Here is a 27,884-nt window from a genome sequence, read left to right on the forward strand (position 1 = left end):
GACTTATCTGTGTGAGGTTGATTTGTAAGATCCAGTAGTCTGCTCAGATTAGATCCTTGTGGGTCTGTGTGGTGGTACTTGAAATATATTCCTTCAATTAGAAATTAATTTACCATGTCAAGGCTTTGACCTTTGTTATCACAGTGACTTAAATCATGCCCAATTCCTAATTTGACTCTCTTCCATGTTTTGAAGTGAATATGCGGAGGAAGATGTTAGAAATATGTCTTCAAGTGATTTTTCTCCCACCTACCCTAAGCCATGTCTTTGCTTGCTTGCCTGCCATTTAAACCCTTCTAGAGACTAAGTGGCCAAATGGAATTTTAAATGAGACTTCAGATGTTCACATTAGTGATTCAATACATGTAGAGTTTACATGTTATGTTACCTGATAAACTTGTACACCATGTAAAAAATACTTAATTTGGGAGAATTCCCTGGTGGTCCAGTGGTTAGGACTCAACATGTTTTTTCACTGCTGTGATCCAGGTTCAACCCCTGGTCAGGGATCTAAGATACCACAAGCTGCATGGAGAGCCAAAAACAAAATGAAACAACAACAAAAGCTGACCTTGCCCCCCTAATACACATAACAAAATCTTTTTGCAGTTTGACCTAGATAGGGAATTCATACTGGTTGACACTCCCTCCATGATGTTGTTACTATGAAATAAAAGCATATTCACAAAAGTGGCAACTTTTGGTGCAGTTTGAGGTTTTAATGGACAAGTGGTAGGGTTTGCCTAATCCATGATGACCAGGCAGACTTTTAGCTTACTTCCATGTTTTTTTTCTTTCTTTCTGTCTTTTTGGGAGGTAGCTATTTTTTGTTTCTCTTCAGTATATGGGTGCACAAAACCCTGGCTTTTTAATAGAGGTTCTGGATTTCATTTTTGAAATAAATCAGTAAAACAGAAAATGGCCAGATTTCCCCTCTGCATTGACTATTGTTTATGCCAGAAAACCTGATTGTAAAGTTTAAGGATGTGGTTTTGATTTTTAAAACAAAAATAAAACTTTTCTTTACATTGTTGGTGTTTTGGTTTTTTGTTTAGGATTTATCACAATACTGATTGCTTTGTTACTTCTCCAAGGAAGGTGTACTTTAAATCCTCCTGGAAGGCAAACTTACTCACTTTCTTGAAAATAATAACCCTGTGAACAGATACCTTTCTTCTTGGGTTAGAAATGCTGTTTTGTAAGAGCCATAGATGTTTAGGAATGGATTATACAATTACTTTTTTTTAAGTGTAAGTTTTTAAAATTTATTGTTGTCTTTGCTGGGTCTTTATTGCTTCGCGCGGACTTTCTCTGGTCGCAGCGAGCAGGGGCTCCTCTTTGTTGCGGTGCATGGGCTCCTCATTGTGGTGGCGGCTTTTGTTCTGGAGCACAGGCTCTAGCTGAGCAGGCTTCGGTAGTTAGGGTACACAGACTCAGTAGTGGCGGCTTGTGGGCCCTAGAGTGCGCACCCCATGGGCTCCAGGAGTTGTGCTCTGGCTTAGTTGCCCTACAGTATGTGGAATCTTCCGGGAGCAGAGATAGAACCTGTGTCCCTGCATTGACAGGTGGATTCTTATACACTGCATCACCAGGGAGGTCCTCTACAGTTATCAGTTTGGTATAAAAGTAATTGCGGTTTTGGACCGTGGATTTTAAATCATTATAACTGAGCTCAAACACATCTTTAGTAATCAAAAAGGGACTGTTGCAATCAACACATTTTTGCCAATGAAAAAATAAGTTTATTCCTATAGCATAGATATCTGTGTTTTAGGATTTGATGAACTCTTGAAAAGCATTTTCTGCCTCCTGCTGGTTGTGGAAGGGTTTTCCCTGCAAAAAGTTGTGGAGATGCTGAAAGAAGTGGTTGTTGGTTGGCAAGAGGTCAGGTGAATATGGCAGATGAGGCGCAACTTTGTAGCCCAATTCTTTCAACTTTTCATGTGTTGGTTGTGTGACATACAGTTGGGCACTGGTGTGGAGAAGAATTAGGCCCATTCTGTTGACCAGTGCCAGCTGCAGGCATTGATTGATTGTGCATCTCATTGATTTGGTGAGCATACTTCTCAGATGTAATGGTTTTGCTGGGATTCAGAAAACTATAGTGGATCAGACTGGCAGCAGACCACCAGTGACCATGACCTGTGTTTTGGTGCAAGTTTGGCTTTGGGAAGTGCTTTGGAGCTTCTTAGTCCAGCCGCTGATCTGGTCATAGCTGGTTGTCATGTAAAATCCACTTTTTGTCGAACATCACAGTCTGATCGAGAAATGGTTCATTGTTCTTGTGTACAATAAGAGAAGACACTTCAAAGACGACGATTTTTTAGTTTTCGTTCAGCTCATGAGGCATCCAGTTATCGAGCTTTTTCACTTTTCCAATTTGCTTCAAATGGTGAATGACTAGCATAGTCGATGTCGAGTTCTTTGGCAACTTCTTGTGTAGATGTAAGAGGATCAGCTTCAGTGATCCTCTCAATTGGTTGTTGTCAACTTCCATTTGCAGCCACTGCACTCCTCATCTTCAAGGCTCTCGTCTCCTTTGCAAAACTTCTTTAACCAGCACTGCACTGTATGTTCATTAGCAGTTGCTGGGCCAGATGCGTTGTCGATGTTGCAAATTGTCTCTGCTGCTTTATGATGAATAAAAAAAATCACTCGAATTTGCTTTCTGTCTAACACCATTTCTACAATCTAAAATATATATAAACAGCAAGTAATAAGTCATTAGCAAAAAGAAAAAAAGCAAGAAGGCCACATTAAAATGATGTATAACATAACCACATTTATTTAAGAATGTATTCCAATATCAAATGGCAGAGTTAAATAGTGAACACCTGCAGTTACTTTTGAACCAGCCTAATAATGTTTTGATTATGTACACTAACAAAGAATTCCACAATTCAGATGACAGTAAATTAAATCTGTTCTTCGGCAGGAAAATAATTTTGGCAGCATGGTTAGTTCCTCAGACTGCTTTTACTGAAAGCTAATGTGAATGTTAGTTTATGTGATCTGAATGGTGTTTCGTAGATGGTGGAGGATACCAGCGTATGGCAGGGTACAGAGTGGTAGTGGCAATGGGCTTGGAATTACATCTGCACGGGTAGTTCGACAGGAGTTGTATGTATGTTTTTGACACCAGAGAACAAAGATCTTTAATGTAAATTTTAAAAGATGCTTGACTTTAATGCATTATCTATAGGTTAAGGATCTTTCTTAAAAAGAAAGGAAAATATTGTAGTTAATTCTATTCCTTATGTTCAGACTCTTCTTTTTTTAAACAGAAAGATACTGGAAACTGAATGGATAGCCATTCATTCTCAACCCACCACCCTGGAAGCATTTATATAAAGATTGATTGTTAGGTTCTTTCTCACCTATATGGAGAGAGCAGGTTCATTGTCTTGAATAACCTATTAGGAGAGTTTCCAAGTTGTAATTTCTACTCTGCTTGTGATTTACAAGAGCTTGGACAAGCCACTTCTTTCATTTTTCTAATTTCCTCTTATAAGAGAGGAAAATTCAAACATCTTGTTAGGACTCCTGGGCTAATATGCAATTTGAGTGGGGCTGGTAAATTAGTCTTTATCGGTGGAACTGAGTTTACAAGTAGAAATCACAAAACAGAAGTAAAGATGAAGTTGGACTTCTATAAGTATAGTTTTAACTGCCCTGGTTTTAAGGCTATCAGGATTTTGATTTTCTATTATAAGCATGTGTGTCTATCTTTCAAATTAACCAACATGGAAACTACCTACCTATCTTCAAGTGATTCTGAGATGGATTTGGTGAGATTATTCTGGATTAAAACATGCCAGTGATGTTTGGCTTCTGCTTTGTTGTAATCAGGTCTAAGTTTATTTGTTTGTTTTTTTGAATCAGATACATAGTTTGTCTTCTGCAAGTTTATGAATTTAACTGGCTGTTTGGCTAAGGTATTAATATACAAATAGCCTTTAAAAGTGATTTTGGAGCTGTAATGCCCCACTTATTTCAAGTGACAGAAATCTGACTAGCTCCTTGAAGTTTGTCAGAGTGTTGTTTTGGAGGAGGCTTTTAGTTTTTTTTAAAAATAAAGATTGAAAAGAAGATGTATCTGAGTAGTTTGTATTTCTTTTTATTCTGCTGTGCAAAAATGTTCTGAAATGTCATAAGATATCTGCTCAGTGTGATCAAAGACTTGTTTAAAAGGTCTTTTTTCTTGTTTCCTTTTGCTCCTGTCTCTGTCTTAACATGCCTCACCTACCACATTCTGATTGATATAACCAAGCCTCACCTACCACATTTTGATTGATATAACCAAGCAGGAGTGAGTAATTAATAGAATTGCCTTAACACTGTGACAAACAGACTTTTGATATAAGGATTCCTACCCTCTGTGAGTAAAACACTGTAAAGGACTAGAAAGTGTTCTTAGGGTGCAGAGGCAGGGAGGGGAGAGAGGGAAGGAGCGGGAGAGAGAGTGACTATGTGTGATGAGGTACTGAGCACTGAGAGAGGTGTGTTAACCATGGTCTCACTTACTGTTGTAGTAGGATGTCCTGTGCTTTATTTTTTCTATAGTTATTTAGATATGAAGATTCTAGAGTATGAAATAGTATCTCTCTCCTAGAACATAGATGTGCGCAAAAGATCATAGATTGTAAATGGAAAATATCTTATATCACCCTGCTGCTGCTGCTGCTAAGTTGCGTCAGTCGTGTCCGACTCTGTGTGACCCCATAGACGGCAGCCCACCAGGCTCCCCAATCCCTGGGATTCTCCAGGCAAGAACAGTGGAGTGGGTTGCCATTTCCTTCTCCAATGCATGACAGTGAAAAGTGAAAGTGAAGTGAAATCACTCAGTCGTGTCCGACTCTTAGCGACCCCATGGACTGCAGCCCATCCTATCAGGCTCCTCAATCCATGGGATTTCCCAGGCAAGAGTACTGGAGTGGGCTGCCATTGCCTTCTGCCATTCTTAAAATAGGAGGCACCCTAGGAATCTACAATTACATCCCAGTGAAAGTAAAAGTAGAATTCTTTGTTCGTTAATTGATGTTCAAGAATTTGATGCTCTAGTTTCATAACCATTTTTATCATCTATATCTTTGTACTTATTCAACATACTAATTCTTACAAAGGAAACTTTGTATGTTTTGGAAATAGGTAAAATGTTGAATTTAAAGAAATATGGTTGTTTATTTTTGCATGGCCATTTTATTACTGCAAATATAAATTGTAAATGAAGATTTTGAACTTACTTTGATTTGGAAGACAAAGTCTTTATTGGCATCTAAATGTTTTTAAAGATGTCTTTAAGGGTTTTTGTATCTTTCTAATTTTTCCAGAGTGCTTGGTATAAATGAATGGCAGAAGACAGGGTTCCAGTATGATGTCATCAGCTGCTTAAATTTGCTGGACCGCTGTGATCAGCCTCTGACTTTGTTAAAAGATATCAGAAGTGTCTTGGAGCCAACCAGAGGCAGGGTCATCCTTGCTCTGGTCTTACCCTTTCATCCCTATGTGGAGAACGGTAAGTGTGGACACCCACTTAGTAGGCCTATTATCCAGCACTGGTGTTTGTGATTCTGTGCTGTGCACAATTAGACATGATCTGGTATTTCTTAGAATACCCTGATATTTAACAAAGTACAGTTAACCCATGTAAAATATCGCCTCAGTTAACTTTTGTCTTAATGTGGATTTTATAGTGCTCTCTTTGTACTCTCTTTGCAGTGATAATAATTAATACTGAGCTGGATTTGCCTGCTCAAGATTAAAAGCCTGAAATGCTGTTAAATGGAGCTTTCACCACTAACTTATTAGCTTTTTGAGCTGAGTCAAGCAGTAAATGATGCCTTTTAATCTACCTGAATATACTTGTTAAATGTCATAGCTATCTTGTATTTTACATCTCTTGTCCCTAAAATGATAAATGCTATTGTTATCCATTTTCCCTTTAGAAGACCATTTGTGTCCCAACGCGTATCATTTCTTTGACGTTTGGTTTTTCAGTCACATGGTCTTACTCTTTAACAATACTGAATGAAGAATACTCAGAAGAAATGGTTGGATTTTATACTGCCTCATATTTACTATGACTTTTGGCCATAGTCACATTAATTCACACTTGGCTTTAACTTATTTGATTTGCATTTTAGATCATGTTGAAAGTTTTGACTTTAAGCCTCATTTGCATTTTTGTAAGTTATTGTACAATAATGTAAAATTTATTTATTATATAAGTAACACATGTTAATATTTGAAAATCTTTTCCTCTTTTACTGCCTTGTTCAACTTTGGGTTCAAATAACTCTTTAAGAACTTGTTGGCATTCTTGAGAAGTCCAGTAATAGTTTGCTAGCATCATAGTTATCAAATACCTGTAAAAATCTTCATCCTAAGGAATAATGCTCAAGTTTGCTTATAACCATGGATTTGTGTTGCCACTCACTTGCCCCTTTGTTTCTTCTTGTTCTTATTTTTTTCCCCCATCAGGTCTTAGTTCCTTCTAATTCAGTGCTTGTCTTTAACGTTTACCAAATGTTTGTGGATTTGTTGTTGATGGTGGGGAAAATGGAGAATTCTTTAGACATAGGAAGGTAGAAAGAGAATAGATAGAATAGATGTCGTCCCCTCCCGCCCCTACATCTAGCATCTCCATTTTTACATTCCTTTGTTGAGCCATTTTGTCACGGTAAAGAAAAAACTGCTTGAACGTGTGAGTACCACACCACGCATAAGTTTGTGGGGTAGGGAAAAGCCTGGTAAATGTCACCCTTGATAGTTCAGTGGCCTGACCTGCTTCAGTGCTGTTCCCTCGGTAATTATACCACGGCTCCCTCTCACTGCATTGCCATCACTAGTCATCAGCTGGCAGGTCCGGGTTTCCTGTGTCCTGTTGGGCAACCACATGATGGAACTTTAATGCTATTTCCTGGCATAGCAGGAGGCGGACACGAGCAGGGGAAGAAACGTCAATCTAAACATGGAATCTATTTCCTTGTGTTTCTGACACTAAAAATTGAGAGGACATTAAACTGGACAAGAGGGCAGACTCTAGTAAAGGTCTGAAAACAGACTCCTTGCTTGTGGATGCGCCGAATTGCCTGTTCAATTCAAGTGGTCTGGTGTGTGACAGAGAGCAAACCTGAGATGCAGAGCCTTGTTGCTGTGGGTGACCTTTAGTGACCTATAAGTTTTGTAGACTGCTTGTGGTACTCTGTTATTGCTTCCTTTCTCTGAGTTAGATCCTGATGATTTCCATGTGACCCCATGTGAAGACTCATGAGGTACAAAGTGATCTTGCTGTGTGAGTTCATGAATACAGGACTGGTTTAAGAATATCTGAGTGTACTTTGCATTCTGAATCAATTTATTTTAACAAAAGCAATTGTAGATGAAGTAATTACTGGTGTAGTTTTTTTGACTGGTCTTAAAATTGAACAACAGCAATTTTTATTGCTTAGATCAATTTAGGGGAAAAATGCAAGATATATCTTTTTAATTTCAGTTTGTTTGGTGTACTGACCCAGTTCTGGTTAGGGGTTAAATCTCACTAGAATTGTTTCAAGCATCAAAAAGGGGGAAAGTATGTAATCAAGAAAAGGAGACTTATATTGCAAAAATTTATATTGAAAATTTAGTGAAGTTTAATTTTTTAAAATTGTGATTTTTGTAAAAAGGTAATTCATGGTTAAAAAAAAAAAGTGTTAAGCAGCTTCCTAGAGAGTATATAATGAATTTTCTCATCCACTCCAGTTCCACAATCTTGTTCACGTTTCTGGACTATTTTTCTAAAGATAGTGTATGCAACTATGCTTGGACATGAAAAAAATTGATTCTATAATCCAAGCCCATTATAAATACTTTTGTTGCCCTTTTTTGCTGAAGTATATCTAGGAAATTATTCGTAAGTGTCTATGTCCTTGTCTGTGTGTAAGCATTGGTGTGCTGGAGCTGGTTTTATGGGCTCAGGAGAGCTGATTGTTGTATTGGCAGGAATTTAGTGAGCTGGTTGTTAAACTTGGCCATTATTGAAGTTGACCTCGAGGGGAGTACTTACACCATGGAAACGGGCAAACTCTACAAATAGACTCTCCCTTCTTCTAGCTCATTGGTAAACATTTACCAGTACACCGCTGGGCATTGGTAACTTTACTTGATGAGGCCTCTGTTGACGTACTTATGGATACTGGCAGTTTGCTTTGCAAAGACAAGTGAAATGAATATTCTTAGGCAAGTCTTCCACACGTGTGTAAGTAGGTATCGGGATGTTATCTGTTTCAAGAAACAGAAGGAGCAACTGAAATATAAGCGTTTATTTTAGAAGAGTGATTCCAGGGTTGGTTAATTCAGTGATGAAAGCACCCACTAAAGTTCAGAACTTGCTTTCATTCTTCATCTTCCGTGTGTTGACATCCCCCGCAGTTACAAAATGGCTGATGTGGCGCCAGGCATCATGTGTAGGCGTGACAGAGCCTGGGAAAGGAAGAAGCATTTTCTCCCATACTTTTTTTTTTTTAAAGTGAGGGAAACCTTTTCCAGAAATCTCCCTGGTACATCACACTTTAGGTCCCATCAATCCCTGGGCCAGGAAGAACCCTTGGAGTAGGAAATGGCAACCCACTCCAATATTCTTTCTTGGAAAATTCCACGGACAGAGGAGTCTGGCAGACCGTGTAGTCCATGGGGTCTCAAAGAACTGGCCACAGCTGCGTGACTGAGCATGGTCATAGGCACTGAACGTGCAGTGAAGGTGGAAGAGGTGCTTCTGAGCCACAGAAGATCATTTAAAAAGTGTTCACTGAGCGACGCCCGTGATGAGTGAGTGGAAGACATAGAAGTGTTTTTGTCTTCATGGAGCTTGGTTCTAGTGAGGAAGACAGATGGTAAACAAATGGCATGTTGTTGGTGATAAGTGTTACGAATAAAAATAAACAATAAAGGTAAAAAAGGGGCTTCTTGGGATTGGGAGTTGGGTTTAGGTGCTGTAATTTTAAAGAGGATGCTCACGGAAAGACCTCATTGAGACGGTGATGTAGGGAAAAGGCTGAAGGAAATAATGTTTAAGATTGTCTGGATGATACATTTCTAGGGGTGGAACTCCTTGTTAAAGAGTTAGTTTTCCAAATAGCTACTCTGTGACCCTAATACCATTTATTGAATAATCTTTCCCTAATGCTTTGACATGCCACCCTTATCATGTATCACGTGTGTTAAGTCACTTCAGTTGTGTCTGACTCTTTGCGACCTATGGACTGTAGCCCACTATGCTCCTCTGTCCGTGGGATTCTCCAGGCAGGGATACTGGAGTAGGTTGCTGTGCCCTCCTCCAGGGGGTCTTCCTGACCCGGGGGCTGAACCCACATCTCTTCCATCTGCTGCATTTGCAGGCCTCTTATGTCTGCTCTGTTGGCAGGTAGATGCTTTACCGCAGTGCCACCTGGGAAGCCCTTTTATCGTGAAAGCCTATGATATGTTTGTCTCTGTTCTCTTAAAATTTATACTTCTGTATGTGTGCCAATACCAATCTATTTTAATTGCTGTAACTACATCAGGCATGTTAATAGCATAGTACTAGTCTTTCCTAATCAGTTCCTCTTAGATTTTTCTTGGCTTATTTATTTAGCAGATCAACTTTAGCGCTAGCTTGCCTAGTTCCCCTGTATTATATTTATGGGTTAGTTTAGGGAGTAACGAGTCTTCTAGCTGATAATAGTATGTCTTTTAATTTGTTCAGTTATGTTCTTTCATGACAAAATTTTCTTCATAAAGATCCTACACAAGCTTTGTTAGGTTTATTCTAATCGTGTGTGTGATATTATAAATAGGATTTTTCTTTGTTGTTTAAACTATAAAAACTTTCTTGCTTTATATAATTGACAAGTTTTTTTGTACCTAAGATGTTCAACTTGATGATTTGGTATACATATACATTGTGAAATGATGACTGCAGTCAATTAGCACATGCATTACCTCACATAGTTACCTTTTGTGTATGTGTCTGCAGAATGCTTAAGATGTATTCTTTTAGCTAATTTGAAGTATACAGTTTAGCGTTATTAACTGTAGCCACCAGGTTATACACTAGGTCCTCAGAATTTGTTCCTCTTACACCTAAAAGCTTGTATCCTTTGACCAACATCTGAGCTTCCCCACCCACCAGCTCCTGACAGTCACCATTCTGTTCTCTGGTTCTACAAGTTTGACTTGTTTCAGTTTCAAGTATAAATGAGATCATGTAGTATTTCTTTTTCTGTATCTAGTTTACTTCACGTAGCATAATGTCCTGTGGTTTTATCCATGTTGTCTCAAATGGCCCTCCAGATATTATGCATAACACAAGAAGAGCAGTTTTTTGTGTGTGTTTGTGTTTGTACCAGTTTTGTAACTATTTACCTTATTGGATTATTTTAGTGTTTCCAGTAGTTTCCTCCACTGATTCTCTTGGGGTTCTTAAAAAAGACAGTTATAACATCTGCAAATGGTTTTGCTACTTCTTATTTTTAGCCTTTTTTTTTCGGTCCAAGTTCATTTGTAGTTACTTCCAGAAAATGTTTTAAAAAATGGTAGAAACCTTTGGTTTTTACTTTAATGAAAAATACGATTCTGTCTTTCGGCCTGAGATGGCTGTTTGGCTAGAGATAGAATATTTTTCAAAAATCCTGTTTTATTAAGAGCGTAACACCGTCAGGGGTCAGTGTTGGATTCTGTCACCTTTGTTTTCAGCCTCTGAGGTGACAGGGTTTTTTTCTCTGTTGTCTTATTAAATCTTCTAATACATATCCACTCATACATCTCTGTGCTTATGTAGGATAGTCTTCTTCTTTGTATCACTAGATTGTATTGTAAAAACTCTAAATAAAGCTATTAACATTAATATTATTGATAAATGACGGTCTGATCTAATCTTTCATTTGGAAGATGTTATCTTTCTCATGTTCTGCTGATTTTGTAAAAAATAATTTCTGAATTCCTTCTAATGCTCTGGAACAGTTTAAATAGCATTGTGATTATTGTTTTTGAAGATTTGTTAGAATTCTCTGAAACCACCTAAATAAACCTGAACATATTGAGGGGTAGCCCTTGGCAACTTTCTCACTTTCTTCCAGGGTGATTGTTTGGGTTAAACTAGACATGTTCAGTCTTAAAGCTCCCATCAGTCTTAATAGAAATAAGCAAGACTCTGTCAGGACTGCTTTGTGGAAAGGGTATGGGCTTTTGAGGGCTAACCTGTTGTGAAATATGGGTCAGCCCTTATTGCCTGAGCCTCTCCTGAAGCTTAGTGTTTCATCTGTAAAAATGGCGCTGATATTTACCTTGAGGTTTGTTGTGAAGATGTAATAATATAGTGTATAGGATAGTGCCCAACCATGTTTGTCTCAGTATTGGTGTTTGATACATGTTAGATTTGTTTCATTCCGTCCTGTTCTGTTCCTTTATTTTTATTTGTGGCTTCTTAGATCAGATTTGTTCACAGTCCTTCACTTTGAAGTATTTATCGATATTTTTGCATTTTAGCTTGGTCTCAAATTCTGTACCTTAAGCATCAGTTTATGTGACTCGAGGGGAGGCCTTACAAATAGCTGTGAAAAGAAGAGAAGCAAAAAGCAAAGGAGAAAAGGAAAGATATAAGCATCTGAATGCAGAGTTCCAAAGAATAGCAAGAAGAGATAAGAAAGCCTTCTTCAGTGATCAATGCAAAGAAATAGAGGAAAACAACAGAACGGGAAAGACTAGAGATCTCTTCAAGAAAATTAGAGATACCAAGGGAACATTTCATGCAAAGATGGGCTCGATAAAGGACAGAAATGGTCTGGACCTAACAGAAGCAGAAGATATTAAGAAGAGGTGGCAAGAATACACAGAAGAACTGTACAAAAAAGATCTTCACAACCCGGATAATCACAATGGTGTGATCACTCATCTAGAGCCAGATATCCTGGAATGTGAAGTCAAGTGGGCCTTAGAAAGCATCACTACGAACAAAGCTAGTGGAGGTGATGGAATTCCAGTGGAGCTATTTCAAATCCTGAAAGATGATGCTGTGAAAGTGCTGCACTCAATATGCCAGCAAATTTGGAAAACTCAGCAGTGGCCACAAGACTGGAAAAGATCAGTTTTCATTCCAATCCCAAAGAAAGGCAATGCCAAAGAATGCTCAAACTACCACACAATTGCACTCATCTCACATGCTAGTAAAGTAATGCTCAAAATTCTCCAAGCCAGGCTTCAACAATATGTGAACTGTGAACTTCCTGATGTTCAAGCTGGTTTTAGAAAAGGCCGAGGAACCAGAGATCAAATTGCCAACATCCGCTGGATCATGGAAAAAACAAGAGAGTTCCAGAAAAACATCCATTTCTGCTTCATTGACTATGCCAAAGCCTTTGACGGTGTGGATCACAATAAACTGTGGAAAATTCTGAAAGAGATGGGAATACCAGACCACCTGACCTGCCTCTTGAGAAATCTGTATGCAGGTCAGGAAGCAACAGTTAGAACTGGACATGGAACAACAGACTGGTTCCAAATAGGAAAAGGAGTGCATGAAGGCTGTATATTGTCACCCTGCTTATTTAACTTATATGCCGAGTACATCATGAGAAACGCTGGGCTGGAAGAAACACAAGCTGGAATCAAGATTGCCGGTTATCAATAACCTCAGATATGCAGGTGACACCACCCTTATGGCAGAAAGTGAAGAGGAACTCAGAAGCCTCTTGATGAAAGTGAAAGAGGAGAGTGAAAAAGTTGGCTTCAAGCTCAACATTCAGAAAACGAAGATCGTGGCATCCGGTCCCATCACTTCATGGGAAATAGATGGGGAAACAGTGGAAACAGTGTCATACTTTATTTTTTTGGGCTCCAAAATCACTGCAGATGGTGACTGCAGCCATGAAATTAAAAGACACTTAACTCCTTGGAAGAAAAGTTATGACCAACCTAGATAGTATATTCAAAAGCAGAGACATTACTTTGCCGACTAAGGTCCATCTGGTCAAGGCTATGGTTTTTCCTGTGGTCATGTATGGAGGTGAGAGTTGGACTGTGAAGAAGGCTGAGTGCCAAAGAATTGATGCTTTTGAACTGTGGTGTTGGAGAAGCCTCTTGAGAGTCCCTTGGACTGCAAGGAGATCCAACCAGTCCATTCTGAAGGAGATCAGCCCTGGGATTTCTTTGGAAAGAATGATGCTAAAGCTGAAACTCCAGTACTTTGGCCACCTCATGCAAAGAGTTGACTCATTGGAAAAGCCTCTGATGCTGGGAGGGATTGGGGGCAGGAGGCGAAGGGGACGACAGAGGATGAGATGGCTGGATGGCATCACTGACTCAATGGATGTGAGTCTGAGTGAACGCCGGGAGTTGGTGATGGACAGGGAGGCCTGGCGTGCTGCAGTTCATGGGGTCGCAGAGTTGGACAAGACTGAGCGACTGAACTGAACTGAACTGATGTGACTCGACTCCACAGACACTGAACTGTATGCTTGTTAGCCCAGGGTTTCAAACTCTCTTAGCACTAATATAGTAGAGAGAAAGATATGACTTACTCTGAAAATTTCATTAACACCTGTTGGTATGTGGTGTCCCTGCTCTAGACTAGAGGGGAGAGTGTGTAGACACTAGAACCATGTCTGTTCTTTTTCATGTCCAAGTTGTTTTCAGTTTATTCTCTTCTGATTATCTTGGGAAGTGTAAATTTAAACAGAAAGCTATAGCTTGCTTAGTCCTTTCCAGTGGAAATTCTGGATGCTCAGATAGCAAGAAAATTAATGTTAGGGATTCAGTGAATGGTCCTTACGACACGGCATGAGGGTCAATGGCTAAGGAGTGAAGTGTGCTTCATAACTCCGTTGAAGGGCCGAAAAAATATTTTTCTGTAGAAATATTGTTCAGTTGCATTCATGTAAGGGTATTTAAAAGACTTTTATGTACCAGGCAGTGCTAAGCAGTAGAAGTAAAAAGAAATGAGGCGTGTGCTTCTAGTTTTAAGATACTTAGAGAATAGTTCAGAAGATGTAAACAGATAGTGGCAGGATAGTCTGAAAAGAAACGTGAAGTTCCATGAGTTTAGAGAAGGAAAGTTCCATTAACTGCTGGAGGAGTTGGGGAAGTTTTCATGCGGGCAACATTTGGCGTGTGTTTGCATCTGTGGAGTGTTTTACCAGATGCACATGCAACAGCAATAAGATGGGAACAAGGTGGGGTTCCCAGTTCAGTGAGACCCAAGGATAGCATGCAAAAGAAGCCCTTGGTTGTATAACAGTATAGCGGTCAATCAGTATTGTTGGCTAGTTGGATGAATGAAAGAATGAATAATATATATATATATCAGGCACTCACATATGACCTCAAGGCAAATAACTACTTGGGAAAATATGTTCCAAAATTTAGCTTAAAAATTAGTCTCTTAAACACAGTCCTTGCTTGTATTGGGAAAAGTTTATTCTGAATCAAATACAGGTTTGTCTTAGGGATTTTGTTTCCTCATTAGTTACATGAAGAATGGTATGTTTTCATCCCTCAAAGGACCAAAAGGTAATGACTTTCAGAAATCAAAAGGAAATGATCAGATCCCTTCTATTCACCTAGATGGTGGTAGTACTTAACCTTTTCTGCCATCTGGTTTAGAAGTTCATTTATTTCAGTCAGGCCAGTGGTCTCAAAGTTGGGGGAGTATGCAAGACTTTTTATGTTGGGGTACAGGAGGGCAATGTTAACATTTTTGTTTATATTGCTTTTAACGCCCATTGTTTAATTTCTATTTTTGTGTATACACATATATATGCATACATGTATATGCATAAACTACACAAAGCACATGTGCACTCACATGTGTTTTCACATATATTTACATGCAAAATGAGGTTATGTGCCCCCCCAACCCAGATGGAGAGGTTAGAGGTCCCTGATTTAAGCCATCAGTACAAAATGCTTTTAAAGGGATCTTAAAATACTTGAGATCGCACGGCAAGCTTTCAAGATGGCGCTGGAGAAAGACAAGAACCTAAGAAGTCAACCTGGAAGTTTAATTTGGATCTTACTCATCCAGTAGAAGATGGAATTTTTGATTCTGGAAATTTTGAACAATTTCTGCGGGAAAAGGTTAAAGTGAATGGAAAAACTGGAAATCTTGGGAATGTCGTTCACATTGAACGCTTCAAGAATAAAATCATAGTCGTTTCTGAGAAACAGTTCTCTAAAAGGTATTTGAAGTACCTTACCAAGAAATACCTTAAAAAGAACAATCTTCGTGATTGGCTTCGTGTGGTTGCATCTGACAAGGAGACTTACAAGCTTCGTTACTTCCAGATTAGTCAAGATGAAGATGAATCTGAGTCTGAGGACTAGATGATGCCATCCTTCATAGGGCTTTGCTTGCTAACAAAACTAATTAAGCATACAAAAGAAACATCTTAAAATGGACCTTTGGCTATCAGTGAATAAAAAAATTACTCTGTATGTTAAACATTCATCTTTTATTTAAGTGTATGCTGTTCATATGGTGCTGGTTTTCCTTTAATACTTTTTTATAATTTTATTGGAGTGTAGTTGACTTACAGTGTTGTGCTAGTTTCAGGTATATAGCAAAGTGAATGAGTTATATATCCACTCATTCTTTTGTCATATAGACCATTACAGAGTATTGAGTACGGTTCCCTGTGCTATAACAGCAGTTTTTTAGTTATATGTTTTATGTATGCTAAGTTGCTTCAGTTGTGTCCAGTTCTCTGCAAACCCATGGACTGCAGCCCGCCAGTCTCCTCTGTCCATGGGATTCTGCAGGCAAGAATACTGGAGTGGGCTGCCGTTTCCCGCTGTCATCTGTGTTATGTGTAGTAGTGTATACGTGCCAGTGTCAGCCTCCCAATGTACCCTTCTCCCCCGTATCCCCTGGTAATCATAAGATTTCTGCATCTGATTTCTGTTTTGTAAATAAGCTTTTGTCCACCTCCCCCCGCCCCCAAATATTTTGTATAAGCAATATTTAAATAGCTTATAGCTAGTGGAATTTCAGGATTTATCTAATGTACTGGTTTTACAGACGTCCTCAAGTTAAAAGTATATAGCAAAAACACAATTGGGTGTAACTATATAATAAAATCTTTAGATTTGAAAAAAAAAATTTTGAAAATTTAATCTGGGGTATAAAAATAAGAATCCATCTCATTTTATACCAGTTTAAGAGAAACACTTTAAATAAACATAATAGGTTGTAATTCAGGTTTAATAATAGGTTGTAATTCAGGTTTAATAGCAGATATATACTTGCAGGTACTTTAAATAGATTTTTTGTTACACATAAGTAACTTTCAGAGAGCAATTCTGTAACATGTTTTCTTAGTGAGATGGTAGTAAGTGCCATAAGCCTCCTTGCTATACACTGCCCCTTGTCTACCATTTCCCTCCTTAGTTGGTTAAAAATCACACTGCAATGCATAATACAAAACTGTATACTCTGTATGGCCCCAACTATGTATAAAGTGTAGGTTTGTATAAATGTGTGTGTGTGTGTAATACAGTGACTTACTAAAAGAAAAAAAAATATTGCAAAGGCTCGATCAGTTCCAGTGCTTTGCCAAAAGCCTTCCCTGTTGCTGTTATTTGGCACAAGACTGACACCTAGAGTCCGTCGTAGCTTATTTATTCTGACGTTTTCTCTGGCTCAACCTTCTGCTTTGGATTTTTTTGTTAAAATAACTAAAATGTTACTGTATTCTATTGCGCTCTCACTTTTTGTTGGTAGCATGATGTAAGTTATTTTGCATACCCTGGCAGGAAAATGTGTACTATACCACTGGCCCATTGCAACACTAGAGAGAATGATATTTGCGAAATGCTGTTCAAAATGATTTTTCTCTAACTCAGATTTTGACATATTCCTTCCTCCCTCCGTTCCTCTTTCCCTGCCAGCTTGGTCTAGTTGGCCCACCACGTCTAGAAACCGTAAAGACAGTTCTTCTAGGCAAGACTGAGGCACTTGGTGTGACTTCAGATCATCTTTAGGGTATCAGTCATCGTGTGGTTATGTTGAATGGAGCAAGTACAGGAGGACATATGCTTTAATTGGAAGTTTTTGAAGATGCTTGACTGCTTAGAATTCTCCTACCTAGCAAATTAGGAAAGTATTTTTCAATTGCATTTTGTTAGGTTTTAGTATTTTGGTAATTTCCATTAGTAATAGTTTCCTTATATTCTCTGGCGTCCTTCTTGTAGCTAGTTGACTTTTTCATTTACCTTAAATTGTTTTCTAAAAAAAACCTGATGGGTGTATATCCACTAATACTTTCATAGCATCTGGAGTTGAATTTTCAGTGACTTCATTGAAAGTCAGAAGACTTCTATGGTCTTTCATAGTTAGAAAGCGCTGCTCTATTTTCATAAGTGTTGTCTTTTTCCTGCAATAGTAAAGAACAGGCCGCATTTTAAGTTTTGTAACCAATAACACCACACTAAGAGCGACATATTAATTACAGTGCTGTCTTGCGTTCTCCAGTAACCATAAAGGTCCAGTTTCCACTTTCCCTTTGTTTGGAGTAAGATGTGGGAACTGAAGAATAACTTTATTGTTTACATGCCATTGTCAAAGCCCTGACTGAGGGCTTTAAAATTTCTACTTCCAGGCTTGTCTTCTAGTCATTCAGTTTTGCCTCTTTGCTGAAAAGGTGCCTGTGTCAATAAAAGAAGAGTGTGGACACACATTTGTAATTATGTAGAGTGGCATCTTAGGTACTTATAATTAAACCACTTCTTTATGTACTTCTATATACATTGAAGGATGAAGTGACTACTTAGATGATACTATTTCCTGGATGAAAATCCTTTTTAGAAATTAGATTTAGAAAAACCACATCTCATATCAGAATTCTGTTTCATTTGCCCTCATGGCTGCTGTTTAAGAGGAAAATATCTCTGTTAGTGTATAAGTTCTTTATTTTGTATACATTTTAATTTAAATCTGGGCAATTTGATCAGGTATCGTGGAAACTGTCTCCTCTGTTATCTCTAAAACAATGTCTTGTTTGAAAAAACCTGTTTTTATAGGACTTTAAGACTGTAGAAGGACTATCAGAATGTATTGTAGTCAACATACATTCTTCCTATCACTCAACATCAAAGGCTGAAGAAATACTCATTTTTTATTCTTATTATCTGTCTTTTCTAATGTGAACAAGTAAATTTTCTGTATATTTGATCCACAGATGTTTGCAACATTTGCTTAATGGTTACTACTGATGCAAGATACAGTCCAAAGAAGCTTTCAACCCACAAAAGCATCCTTGTCTGTAATGTTTTCATTACCTGTATCCAGTGTGTTTCAGAAAGATTTCATGTCACTAAGATGCCAACCTGGCTGGTGTCTATTTGATATTGCATCAGATGTCCTTTGTTATATATTTATCAAAACAAATGCATTTTATGAAAGTCCTCTTTCAGACTCTTTTTAAAGAAAAACTTGATTATTGATAGCTTGCTGGCAGCTAAGTTTTTTTAGTTAAACATGCTTTTTAGCTTTACATCTTTTTGATATTTTACACTTACAGTTTGTTGGTGTGTTTCCACATGTCTCTTATTATATAGCTCTTGAGCAATTTCCTGAAAAATACGCCGAGCACTCTTTTTCTATAAATACAAATAAGAAAAAAAAATGTGGTCTTATGATTAAAAGCAATGATTATTGCACGTTATCTGAGCCTTTTCTTTCTTTATTGGCCACCAGTCTTAGAATACTACCCCACCCAACACATCTGTACCCACAGCTAACTCTTGTATTTTGAGTATATTAAGTAGAATTTATGATTGAGAACTATCAATTTGCCACATATTCTGTCACTTGACTATCATTTTTCTCAACAGTAGGAAACAGTATGAAAGTTGTTCTGTGGTGATGTTCTGTGTTTCTTAAATTATTTTCATTGTAAAATAGTTAATAACCACAATTCTGAAGATGTTTTACCAGCATTGGTGTGTACCTTTTGTGACTCTTCTGTTTCTTTCTTTCTTCGAGTGTTAGATTTTGACTGTCAGGAAGAAAAGGAAAGTCTTATAAGACATGTTATGTACTCAGAACAATCATGGCAGATATCTCATACCATAATAAAGTTAAACGAGCTTAATATTTAAGTAATATGCAGTAAGAGTAATTTTCGTGTCACTTCTGAGGTGTTTTTATTAATAGCTCAAGCTGATACTGATAATAGGATTTATGGTAATCTTAATATAATGCATACATATCCCCTCTTATAGCATGTGAACAATGAGAAGTATAGTCTTTCTCGAAAACTTTAGGCCTCTTAAAGATATTTTAAGGCAGTGTCTAGTCTCTCTCTCTCTTTTTAAAATATTTATTTAGCTGTTCCGGGTCTTAATTGCATCATGCAGGACTTTTAGAAGTATCGTGTGGGATCTAGTTCCCTGATCAGAGATTGAATCCGGGCACCCTGCATTGGGAACATGGAGTCCTAGCCACTGTACCACCGGGGAAGTCCCTTCAGTCTCTTTCGTTAACCTTTTTCACTCTTAAAGATCGTTCTTAGGCCTTTCATACCTCCCCCACCAGTGGAAAAGTAGCATGTGTCTGATGGTTATAAAGAAGGATCTCTTATTCCCATTTATGGAAAGAAAACCGTATAAATTGTGTACTCTGGTTAGTGATTTTCAGTGATGAAAATTTTTGCTTTTTTCTGCAGACCTCTTCTGCAGTAGGTATTTCCGATAGATGCAAAGGGAGATGTTAATTAGGTGAGCTATTTCTGAGGCTCCCAACATGTGGAGAGATGGAAGTTATTTCCTTAAGACAATTTTCAAGTCCATAGGGACATCTAATGCAAGACGTTTGACTTACTTTGATGAGGATGATGAAGATCACGAGCACACTGGTGATGTAGATAGAGAACAGGACTAAGAGGGCTATCAGGGCGGACTGCAGTTCCTTGCTGAGAACCTTCATCTCTTTGTTAATTACAGACAGAGAAAGAGCGACAGTCACTATTGAAACATTATTGCAAATATATGTATAAAGTGTAATTGAAACTAAATGTTAAGGGGGACACATGAGCTTATGCTGTTTGGCTATTCATATAAAAATTTATTCAGGGGCTCTTAATTTAGAAGGCACTCAAGTATATAATATAGTTAAGGCCAGTTCATTAGTTCTTTAAGTGTATTATGCCCAAAATGTTACTCATTTTTAAAACTTAAAATTTTAATAAATTCAATTAATTATTTGTCATGATGCTAAGAATCACTTTTTATGTAAATTGTTGCCTAAAGTGAGATAAACATTTCAAGACAGGTTGTTCAAGGGTGTTTTAAGTTTGTTTTAGTACCAAGAGTCTGTGGAGTTAAAATTCTTTCCCACGTATGTTTATGACCTTGAACTGAACACATAGGTCAACAGTGCAGTCTTTGAAGACCCTGGGAAGGCCATGCGTTGAGATGATGGTGCTCACCGCACGCCTGTATATGCAGTGTTGTTGTGCGTCTCTTCTTTCTAATAAAGCTGGAAGTAGAATTATTGAATCCATTTGTACATTCTGAATTTCTCCCTCCCTGTAGGAAGTGTCCTGTTCTCTAGGTAGTGATGAAATAACACACCACAGTTATTTGAAGTATGCAATTATTTGAAGTACAGAATCCAGTTAAATTTGTAATTGTTATCTGAATAACTTGTACTTTTCAACTAAATAAGCCCGTAGATGCTTATCCTGTGAACTCAGTTTATACAACATACATTTTTCTTGTGAAACTTAATAAGTCAGCCATATTTGTAAAACTTAAAAGTTTCAAGTGTGAAATTAGCGGCTGTGTTAAAAGGTAGGAAATTGCTGTTTCTGTCTTAATGGTATTTTCATTCCTACTCCTACAGAAGGGTGTTTCATCACATAAACTTGCAGGTTTGAGACCTCCTTCTCTTTACAAACCATTTTTCTTCTGGCTGTTATTTCTTATAGAAGACAAATGCGTGCAGTGAGAGATACAAATTTCCACAGCTGTTGTGTGTTTGTTTTAATATCTGTTGTTGAGTCATGTCTGACCCTTTCAGATCCCATAGACTGCAGTGCGCCTGGCTTCCCTGTCCTTCACTATCTCCGGGAGTTTGCCCAAACTCAAGTCCATTGAGTCCGGGATGCCATCCAGCCATCTCATTCTCTTTCGCCCCCTTCTCCTCCTGCCTTCAGTCTTTCCCCGCATCAGGGTCATTTCCAGTGAGTCGGCTCTTCACATCAGGTGGCCAAAGTATTGGAGCTTCTGCATCAGTCCTTTCAGTGAATATTCAGAGTTGATTTTCTTAGCTGACATTAATTATTTGATATAAACCAGGCACCATTAAGGGCTTCCCTGGTGGCTCAGAGGGTAAAGCATCTGTCTGCAATGCAAGAGACCCGGGTTCATTCCCTGGGTCGGGAAGATCCCCTGGAGAAGGGAATGGCAACCCACTCCAGTACTCTTGCCTGGAACATCCCATGGACTGGGAAGCCTGGTAGGCTATAGTCCACGGGGTCACAAAGAGTCGGACATGACTGAGCAACTTCACTTCACTTCACAGGCACCATTAAAAGTGCTTTATGTGCATTAACTCATTTATAATTTACCCCTACAGGTGAGCATAAACTAACATTAAATAATAGTGAAATAGCAAAAATTCATTAGAACACCAAAGTAAGGCTTGTAATATAGGACAGTCTGGGCTCCTCGAAGTCTGTTTTAAAACCAGAAGCCTGATCAATTTGAGTTTATGTTTTAATGATCTCAGAGCTCATCATACTAGAGTTTATTTAAAGGGGAGAGGTCTGAGAAAAGCATGGAGTTACTGTTAATCTCTTCCTTTCCCCAGAATCATGTGAAGCTTTTCCTCACGATTTCATAATTTATAGGTCTTAGCTAGGCTCAGTGTCCTCACTTGCATGAGGAAATTGTCACGGATTTTAGTAAATCTAAGGAAACTACACCGACCCTTTTTCTTTCTGTTCATTATCTATGCACAAGGGGGTAAGGTCAGGGGTCCCCCAGTGGCTTTACCTAAATTTTGTGTTTATTCTCCATAATGCATATGTTTTTATGGGTTCAATTTATTGATTGCTTATGCTTCTCCAGTGTTTTGTTCTAGATGGTGCAATACCAGACCAGATCCTAACAAGGCTGTCAGTTAAACATCATATTTCAGTCCGTGTAACATGGAGAAAGAAGGGCATAGTTGGTCAGCCTTTGCCAGTAAAGTCTGGACATAGAGAATATACCACCTGACATAGCCCTGACTGTGTGTGCAGAGGCTGAGAGATGGAATTGGAGTAGTTCTTCAGTCTAAACTGCATGTTGGCTAGTGTGAATGTCATACTTTTCACTGGCTCAGCTATTAAGTTATCAGATGTATCTCCTAATCTCTGCATAGAAGTAAGTGATGCATTTAAGGGGCCAAGCAGAACCCAGTGTATGGGAATAAAGCTTTGACTGACCTCTCACCACAAGCACAGTCCCTCTTCCCGTTTGCTTAGCTCTTGGTTGCTTTGAGTTGGGAAAGGCTATTCCACAGACGTAGATTGCACTGTCATTGAAAGTCAGCCTGTTCACAGTGAGGGAAACCCGGTTTTGTGCCAGATTCTTAAGTGTGTATTTGTCTGTCTCACTTTTGCATCCATTAGAGCACAGGTTCTCAGACTCGTGAGTCCCATAGCGAAACCACAGGCTTGTGGGTTGCTCTGCAGGGCACCCCACTGTGGAAAAGGAGCAGGACAAGGTTACGACCTTTTGCGTGTAGTCCACTTCAAGTTCAGGTAGTTGAGACACTGAGACGATGCAGTTGTCTGCAACCCCTGTAGGAGGAAGCAGATGAGCTTGTTCACTGGGCTTCTCACCTCCCTTTGTCCTGTGCTCCTGTTTTATTGATATTTTGGGGTGAAGAATCCACTGAAAACCATGGCTTTCTTGTTCTTACCTCACTCTCAGCATGGTCAAGACTATAAAAGTAGACACTGGTGCCAATATTTTATGATAACTATAAATGGAGTATAACCTTTAAAATTGTGAATCACTATTATAAAGTTACAACACACCCATAACTTTTTTTTAAACTTGTACATTAACTTTACTATCAGTCCAAAAAATTGAAACTTAAAGGCAGACGCTGGTGTTCCTCACTTTTCTTGACCCTCTGAGTTTCCTGACCTGAGGCTTGCTGGAGCACAGTGATGTCTGGTGTACTTAAGGGGCAGCCCTGGGGGTGGGGTGGGGATCTCCTTTGCTGGAGGTGACAGCAGATCCGGAGTCAGAAGTTCGGGGTCCACGTGTACACTCGTGGTGTGCTTACGAGCTGTCCGTTTATCTCCCTGTGCAAATCAATTGCTCTCTAGGAGCCTGTTCCGTTATCTGCACTGCTGGCCTCACAGGAATATTGCATTCAGTGTAGCAATAGGTATCAAAGCCCCTTATGCAAATGACTGAGCACATGAGCAGCAGGGATTTTTTTTTTCTGCCGTTTAAGGTTGTGATTGCTAGAAATTCATGACAGTTTACAGTTGTTCTTCAGGGAGTCTAGTTGTCCCAAAGGGAAACATTATAAAAGGCAAGATGTACATCTGGGAAATTGTAGCCCTGGCTTAGTCAGCCTTTCATTGGTGAGCAGAGGCCTGATGAGCTGGCCATGCCACTGCCCAGCAGGTTAGTTTCTTCCCTGGCTCTTGTGCATTGCTTTGTAGCCTCTTGTAGCTTTGATTTACTTGAGCGGTATTGTGATTAGGAGCAGAGATTTGAATTCAGATCCTAGCTCTTGCTAGTTCCTAGCTCTCTGGTCTGTTTCCTCATTAGCAAAAGGGAGATAGTGTTGTGAGTATCGTGAGGTTAGCAGGAAGTTTCCTTGAGGCCATCAGTGCACAAGGAGTATTTACTTACCCGGGTCTAAGTAAGTGTTTAATGAAAGGAGCTATTTCTGCTGCGATGGCCACTCCTGTCCCCACAGTATCATATGCCCATTTTAGAGATAGCTCTAAATAGAGCTCTAAAGAGAGCTAGCTGGTAGAGAATCCGCCTGCAATGCAAGAGACCCTGGTTCAATTCCTGGGTCGGGAAAATCTGCTGAAGAAGGGATAGGCTACCCACTCCAGAATTCTTGAGCTTCCCTTGTGGCTTAGCTGGTAAAGAATCCACCCGCCATGTGGGAGACCTGGGTTTGATCTCTGGGTTGGGAAGACCCCTTGGAGAAGGGAAAGACTACCCACTCCAGTATTCTGGCCTGGAGAATTCCATGGACTGTATAGTCCATGGGGTAGCAAAAAGTCGGACACAACTGAGCGACTTTCACTTCACTTCACAGCATCATGTCAGCAGGGCCGAGACTAGACACCCCATCTAGTGCTCTCACTGCCGCCACATCATGCTGCTTCCGTGTCATGGGGGTGGGTCCCTATGTGGCTGCCTATCTAATCCCAGGTTCGTGAAACTGGAAAGCTGCTCAGTTATTTACCACTGGGAAGACCTGCCCTCAGCCATTTTGAGGGCAAGGGAGGCTCTATGTGAAATGCTATTATTGGTTGAGGCAAACTGGAATTTGTGCATGTTTTCACTCTGACTTTGTGTGGTTCTATGTTTCCACATGGTCTTATTTGTCTGACTTTTCCCTTTGCTACTGTACACAAAATTAAAAAATAATCCAAGATGTCTGATACAAGTTTAATATGGGCTTTTTGTCACTTAACATTTTTCTTATAGGTCCTGATCCAGAGCAGAATTAAAACTAGAATCATGGTATTTGTGACCCAAATCTCTTCTCACCATGTTGTAATTTTTGTTACTTGTACAATTGGAGATGAGCTGGGAGATTTTTAGCAACCTGGTAAAGGTAAACCAGATGAGTGGGTAAAGTCAAGTCACTGGAGAAGACCAGGCTTCCTGCGTCTTCAGCTGAGGGGTTTAGCCTCACTCCTAAGGCTGGTAACTGCGGCCGCAGGTCTCCTACCCAGACTTACTCACCTTAGAAGTAGAGAAGCGGCCTTGTGAGGTATAGTAATGGGCCTGCCAGAGTCGTGAAGTTAAGCAGCAAGGTCCCAGTGTCAACTCCTCCATGAGGTAGTTTTTAAAAGGGAAGCTGTCTTTCAACATTTTTCCTTGAGAACTAGTGTTCCAGGGTAAAATAAATACTTGCAGCTTTGGAGTTTCATATCTCTGCTCATGACCGCCTTGGAAGGGAGAAAACCCGGTGTGGTGGTTTCCTGTGAGAGCCCAGGCTGTGAGGAGACGGCTGCTCCCCGCAACCGCCCCCGCCCCCGCCCCCGCCCGCCCCCGCGCGTGGATGAGGCGGCAGCTTAGAGCGGAAGGGAAGTTTGGATAATGTGTCAGCCTGCAGCCCACTCCTGTCAAGAGCTGCGCTTGAAGGACTCTCGCATTCTGTAGGGTTTCTTTTTAAACACAGTACCCTCTGAAAAAGGTTGAAAGTTTATCTTCTTAGTGAAGGGAATGAAAAAAGATTACTGTTTTTGAAGACCAAGCTAGAAAATACATAGAGAAGTAATTTCTGAACTTTCTAAAAAACGCCTTTATGGAAAATTTCGAACATACGCAGAAGTAGTTGACCAGCACAGCAACTTCTCCACCATCACCTGACTTCAGCCCAGGCTTGTTTCAGCTCTTCTCCCTAACTTGTGCCTTTACTCTCTCGTTATTTTAGGGCAAATTCCAGGTAATTTGTCTGCACATCTTTCAGTATATATCTTTGAAAGATAATTCTTTTAAAAAATAATGCTAATTAGACTGCTCTATAAAAGTAATATATATACTTATTAGGGAATTAATAGACTTATTACTGAAAGTAGAAACAAAAAAGTCACCCATAGTCCTTTCACCACTCTGCCCCTACCAAATCACGGTTAACATTTTAAAATATTTCTTTACAGATGAGAAAAAAATAAGAGCTTTTGTTCCCTTTCCTGGCCTATGACCCAAACTTTGTGAGCAAATCTGAGATTATGAGATTTTTTAGAACAATGATGAAATTATTAGAACTGTGATATCGGAAACTCTCTCATAGAGAAAAAACAGGCAAAAGTATCCATATATTTGTGATATGGTTATTTTTGAAGGAAGGAGCCATAGCAGTTTTTTTAAATGACAGGTACTTCAATTTATAGAAATTCAGCTTTTTCTGAAACACTGTTCTTTAAAAAATATTCAATTATTTAGTGCAGAGTCAGTTTGCCTGTATGGGAACTGAATTGTTAATGATTAATGTGATTTTATGAATATTTTCAAGCCTTTGTTTGGAGAGGTACTCTTGTCTAAAGCAGCATGATAGCAAAGGAAATTTTCAATGTTAATATTAATTTTTTTTCTCAACTGTTTTTTTATTACCTATTTCTCTGAGAAAAAAGGAAATTTGTCACCTTAGACAGTTTCCATAATGTTATACATTTAAAAATCTGTAGGGGGTTAAAATATAAATGAATTTTTAGATGAAAAGTAGCAATTGATTTAAATAAAATGGAGGGAAAAAAAAGAACCTTACCGACATAAAACAGAATCAGATTGAGTTCCAGACCGAGAATAATCTTTCCTCTGTTCACAGTCTCCATTTCTGTGTGTATGTGTGAGGTGTGGGAGTGTGTATTTGAGGAGAGTTTTGGCTTTTTTTTTTTTTCCTCTAAGAAAGGAAGAACCAAAGAGAGGAACTCTTATTGAGGAACCATAATTGGGAACTTTTTGAAATTGTGTAAAGATTGTTTGTAATGCAGTTTCACCATTTAAAGTTGAGATTTTAGCTTAGAGCACACTTCTAAATGTTCATATGGTCACGTTTTTCTTGGGTTTTACAAAGCCTCAAAGATGTTAGATGTTTTGGGTGAGATTTTGATTTACCTTGGTGCATATTCCTAGAAAGTATTGTTTGACAGATAAATCATACTTAAATTTTCTAGAGCAGTTCAGTCTGTGCTCTTGGGCATCTAATTTGTTCTTGGTGCTGGGCTGATAACTGCTGGAAATCGAGGAGAAGCAGAAGGAAATACCTTCATGTAGTGTGCTAAGTCGCTTCAGTTGTGTCCGACTCTCTGCGACCCTATGCACTGTAGCCCACCAGGGTCCTCTGTCCATGGGATTCTCCAGGCAAGAATACTGGAGTGGGTCATTATGCCTTCCTCCAGGGGCTTTTCCCAACCCAGGGACTGAACTCACATCTCTTCCGTCTTCTGCATTGGCAGACGGACTCTTTACCACTAGCACCACCTGGAAAGTCCATCTTCATGTAGAGATGAGAAAAATCAGTGAACGATGAATAAATAAGTTGGGTGCCATTAACTAATTGTATCCCAGTTTTGTTTAGTCACTAAGTCATGTCCAACTGTTTGCGACCCCATGGACTATAACCTGCCAGGCTCCTCTGTCCCTGGAATTTCCCAGGCAAGAATACAGGAGTGGGTTACCATTTCTTTCTCTAGGGGATCTTCCCAACCCAGGGTTCAAATCTGCATCTCCTGCATTGGCAGGAGATTCTTTACCACTAAGTCACCTGGGGAGCCCTTGTGCCCCAGTTTTGTGTGACCGCTTTTATTGTGAAATAAATGTGTGGAATCTTTGTCATCCAGAACCCCATCCTAGTCCCTCGGGGGCTTCATCAGTCAGGTTCTTTGTAAACAGCAGAAAGTGACTTGGGCTGACTTAATAAGCAAAAGGGAGTTTATTGAAAGGATTTGAGGGTAGCACACTGAGTCCCTGGGAGGACTGGAGAATCATGTGTTGGGGTCTACATGCAAGACACATGCCCTGAAATCTGCTATAAAGCTGATGTGAAGAGCACACTGCCCCCGGCAAGCATTGCTGCCTTGGCGTGGGCCACAGCCTGTCAGTAGTACCACTCCGTGCTGCCCGAGCTGCTTGGACTCACACCACTGCTCCGCCTTCCCAGAGAAGGAGCC

General features: G+C 39.3%; 3 protein-coding genes across 5 annotated transcripts in view; 2 read left to right on the forward strand and 1 right to left on the reverse strand.

Moving 5' to 3' along the window:
• METTL9 (methyltransferase like 9) overlaps nt 1–27,884 on the forward strand; it is a 48,790-nt gene that overhangs the window by 19,089 nt on the left and 1,817 nt on the right. For all 3 annotated transcript variants that reach the window (XM_018040833.1, XM_018040834.1, XM_018040835.1), the window contains exon 4: nt 5,331–5,515. In XM_018040833.1, coding sequence (XP_017896322.1) covers nt 5,331–5,515 — 185 coding nt within the window. The remainder of the gene's footprint in view (nt 1–5,330; nt 5,516–27,884) is intronic.
• LOC102183122 (60S ribosomal protein L22-like 1) lies at nt 14,484–16,102 on the forward strand. Its single transcript, XM_018039835.1, has 2 exons — nt 14,484–14,523; nt 14,948–16,102. Exons 1-2 carry the CDS (start codon nt 14,484–14,486, stop codon nt 15,334–15,336), a joined length of 429 nt encoding a protein of 142 aa, XP_017895324.1. The 3' UTR covers nt 15,337–16,102.
• Nucleotides 16,190–27,034, reverse strand: IGSF6 (immunoglobulin superfamily member 6). Its single transcript, XM_005697599.3, has 6 exons — nt 26,480–27,034; nt 22,443–22,799; nt 19,832–19,938; nt 18,960–19,007; nt 18,529–18,609; nt 16,190–17,384 (listed from the first exon to the last, which is right to left on the reverse strand). Exons 1-6 carry the CDS (start codon nt 26,544–26,546, stop codon nt 17,328–17,330), a joined length of 717 nt encoding a protein of 238 aa, XP_005697656.1. The 5' UTR covers nt 26,547–27,034; the 3' UTR covers nt 16,190–17,327.

Source organism: Capra hircus, chromosome 25 (assembly GCF_001704415.2).
Source record: "Capra hircus breed San Clemente chromosome 25, ASM170441v1, whole genome shotgun sequence".
Lineage (NCBI taxonomy): Eukaryota > Metazoa > Chordata > Mammalia > Artiodactyla > Bovidae > Capra > Capra hircus.